We start from the raw sequence: 4,049 nt of genomic DNA on the forward strand, positions 1-4,049 counted from the left end.
CAAAAAAAAAAAAAAAAATTAGCCAGGCATGATGGCTTATGCCTATAGTACCAGCTACTCTGGAGGCTGAAGTGGGAAGACTGTTTGAGCCCAAGAGTTCAAGGCTGCATTGAGTAATGATAGCCCCACTGTACTCCAGCCTGGGTGACAAAGTAAGACCCTGACTCTAAAAAGAACAAAACAACACGAAGCTAGAAACTGATTTTCTGTATCTTCCAAGTTCTAAATGGGAAAAAGAAGTGTTGTGACCTACACAACATGCACTTTTCTTTTCTTTTGCTTCAGTGGACAATGGTAACATTTCATTTCTCATCGAAGCAGAGACATGATACTTTTAAGTCACAACATGATCTTAAAAAACACAATTTTTTGGGGGGGTTAGTTAAAGTCTCACTCTGTTGCCCAAGCTGGAGTACATGCAGTGGCATGTTCACGGCCACCAGTCTTGAACTGCTGGGCTCAGACGATCCTCCCACCTCAACCTTCCAAGTAGCTGAACTATAGGCCTGCACCACCATGCCTGGCTAATTTTTTGATTTTATTGTAGAGATGAGGTCTCGCCAAGTTGCCCAGGCTGGTCTTGAACCATGGGCTCAGGCAATTATATCACCTCTGCCTCCCAAAGTGCTGGGATTATAGGCATGAACCACCATACCTGGTCAAAAAAATAGAAATTTTAAAAACACATTTTTCCAGTCAAATCTAGAAGACTCAACTAACCTTTCTTTGCATTCACTAGATCAGAACCTAAAAGAAAAATTTCAAATTCAGTAATATCAGAGACTGGTTCAAATAAACTCTAGGTCGTTCAGTGGGCTAACACTCCCACTTAGAGGGCAGCTCTTACTCCTCAATGTATGAACATGACCCAAAGAAAAAAAACTTAGAGAAGATTCCAGTTTACAATAAAATACTTCGACCCCTTCTCTACAAATCTGTGCTCATATAACGTCAGCTTGTGCTCATGAAAGTTGGTTACTTGCTTAAATTCAGGCTACCATATTGGTAGGCTCTGAAAGACAGAGCAGCATACTACTTCTATACTAGCTTTTATACTGAACCACTATTAGCTCTGCGTAACTCAGAGAGAAAGAAAGGGAAGAAGAAAGGAAGGAGGCAAGAGATAAAGACACAGCTCACTGCAGTATGAGTACCAAAGAAAGGAATGAAGAAATAAACACAATGCAATGGTTGGCCAGAAGGAGATGGGCTACCAAGGATATTTTACCAGTAAAACGCAAAAATTAATTCCTCAGGAAGATCTAGCTTCTTGCATGTAAACTGCATGAAACAACAAAGACCAAGTAAACCTGCTGCTACACGTAATGGATACTTTTGGGTATGGATCTCATCACACCTGTACTATGATTCCTCCTGAATTCTTACTTGATGAACACAGTTAATGGCAAGGAACCTCGTGTCCCTTAAAGTAAAAAACATGTTTTTGTGGGAAAATTCCATTTAAGTGCTTTGATGAGATCACTTCTTACTCCAATCTGTGTGAACCCACCTTCTTTTAGTCAACAACAAACAGAAAGCAAGGAAGAGATTAGGATGTAGATGAGAAAAAATATTTTAGGTTAATTCCTGTGAATTCAGATGCTCATTAAAGTAGTCAAAGTATGTTTAGTGGATCAGTCAGAACATTCAGTTATACAGTTTTAAGCTTACTCATTCCAAAATAGGTTTTCTATAAAAAAGAGAAAACCCAACATTAAATGCCAAAATCAGAACTTAATGGTTTGACATCTACAACAGTATCACAATGACGGTGCTTGTAGTCAGCATTCCTACAAAGCTCTAAGAGGTCTGAAAGGGAGACCCTGTAGCAGATCTCTTCTTTCTACATTTTGCACATTATGTACCTCCAAAGCCAAGGCTGTCTTGTCGTAGGCATTAGGGACTCGCTTCTGGATAACCCTGGCATAAATGGGCCCATTCTGGAGGTTAGGGAGCGGAGTGTTGACGCTGGGTTGGGCATAGGGCCCGGGCTCCGGCCCACCCAATGGCTGTGGGTGGGAACCCTCCTGGTTACCTCCAATCAGAGTCGGTACTGAGGCGGAGGCAGGTCTATACTTCTCGACGTAAGGGACTGGAATCATCCCCCTCTTGCCTTCGCTGTCCTCTGCATTCCACCACTGCTCTTCAGGCTTATCCCGGATTCTCAGGATGTCTCCTTTCTTAAAGGGAAGATCTTCTTCATCATTCCCATTAAAGTCAAAGAGGGCTCGCACATACTCTGCCTCCTCCTGCCTGAGAATCACTCCACTACCCTGCCTGGATCTGGAAACTGGTTCTATCAACGTTGTAGTGTCCAAATAATGTATTTTGTAGAATTCCAGTAAAGCAGGCAATGAATCAAACTCTTGATCTCCTATTCGGAGTCTGGAGGGGCTCACCCCTGGAAAAAACAGAGCAGGGTGTTATTTAAAGGTGTACTATAATGGAGTTGAAATGCAAACTTTATTTTGGTATTTTAGAGACAGGATCTCACTATGTTGCCCAGGCTGGTCTCAAACTCCTGGGCTCAAGCAATTCTCCCACCTCAGACTTTCTAGGAGCAGGGACTATAGGTACCTGCCACTGCACCTGGCTGGAATGCAGATTTTAAGTATTCCCACACACATTTACTCAATATTTAATCAGTAAAAAAACTGGAAAAAATAACCTCTTCACAGCATACCAATATCATACTTTGAAACTGAAGTATACCCCGGGGAGAAAGATACCTATCACCACCAGCTCCAGAAAAGAAACAGAAGGCCAGGACAGACCAGGCCAGCAAGGACATGATCTCCAACTAGATCAAAGACAGTGAACATGGGGACTTTTTGCTCACTCTCCAAATATGTTCTGTTGCTAACCCATTTACAGAGGAGCATAAGGTTCAAGGTTTTGTTGCAATCTTTTCAACCTCAGAAATTGAGCAAGCTCTCTTTCTTCACAAGGCCCTGCAGCTGTTCCAGGAGGAGGTAGGGAGAGCTTAGTATTTACATTGAGCTCATACATTCATTCTCTTCACATCTAGAAAGTATGATTCCAAATAGGAAAAGCATTCTTACCACTCTTTAAAAAAAAAATAAACAAACAAAGATAGGATCTCACTCTGTCGCCCAGGGCAGAATGTAGTGGTACCTTCATAGTTCACTGCAGCCTTGAACTCCTGGGCTCAAGTGATCCTTCCGCCTCAGCCTCCTGAGTAGATGGAACTACAGGTATGTGCCATCACACCTGGCTAATTAAAAAAAAAAAAAAACTGCCAGGTGCAGTCACTCATGTCTGTCATCCCAGCACTTTGGGAGGCAGAGGCAGGCGGATTGCTTGAGTTCAGGAGTTTGAGACCAGCTTGGGCAACTTGGCAAGACCTCGTCTCTACAATAAATCAAGAAATTAGCTGGGCATGGTGGTCTGCGCCTGTAGTTCTAGCTACTTGGAAAGCTGAGGCGAAGGACCACCTAAGCCCAGTGGGTCGAGGTTGCAGTGGCCGTAAGTGTGCTACTGCACTCCAGCCTGGGAGACAGACTGAGACTCCAACTCAAACAAACAAACAAAAAATTTGTAGTGATGAGGTCTCACTATGTTACCCAGGCTCTCCCCAAACTCCTGGCCTCAAGTGATCCTCCTACCTTAGCCTCCCAAAGCACTAGAATTACAGGCGCGAGCTACTGTGCTTGGCCTATTATGATCATTTTTGTATTTATCTATCAATGAATTTTTAAATTACTTCCTTAGGATAGGCTCCTTGAAATACAATCACTTGGCTGGGCGCAGTCACTCAGTCTGTAATCCCAGCACTTTGGAAGGCCGAAGCGAGAGGATTGTCTGAGCCCGGGTGTTCAAGACCAGCCTGGGCAACTTGGTGAGACATTGTCTCCACAATAAATCACAAAAACAAGCTGGTTGTGGTGGCGTGCGTCTGTAGTTCCAGCTGTTTGGAAGGCTGTGGTGGAAGAATCACCTAAGTCCAGCAGGTAGAGGCTGCGGTGGCTGTGAGTGTGCCACTGCACTCCAGCCTGGGCAACAAAGAGTGAGACTCCCTACTCAAAAAA

At 43.6% G+C, this 4,049-nt stretch overlaps 1 protein-coding gene across 2 annotated transcripts in view; it reads right to left on the reverse strand.

The window, feature by feature from the left end:
* Positions 1-4,049, reverse strand: part of CRK (CRK proto-oncogene, adaptor protein) — a 34,704-nt gene that overhangs the window by 20,138 nt on the left and 10,517 nt on the right. Inside the window, exon 2 of one of the 2 annotated variants that reach the window (XM_008073360.2) lies at positions 2,036-2,401. In XM_008073360.2, the coding sequence (XP_008071551.2) occupies positions 2,036-2,401 (366 nt within the window). Of the gene's footprint in view, positions 1-1,865; positions 2,402-4,049 lie in introns of both variants that reach the window. The other variant, XM_008073359.2, reaches the window with a different exon arrangement.

This window comes from Carlito syrichta, unplaced genomic scaffold (genome assembly GCF_000164805.1).
Source record: "Carlito syrichta isolate Samal-C Ts95f unplaced genomic scaffold, Tarsius_syrichta-2.0.1 Scaffold315828, whole genome shotgun sequence".
Classification (NCBI taxonomy): Eukaryota; Metazoa; Chordata; class Mammalia; order Primates; family Tarsiidae; genus Carlito; species Carlito syrichta.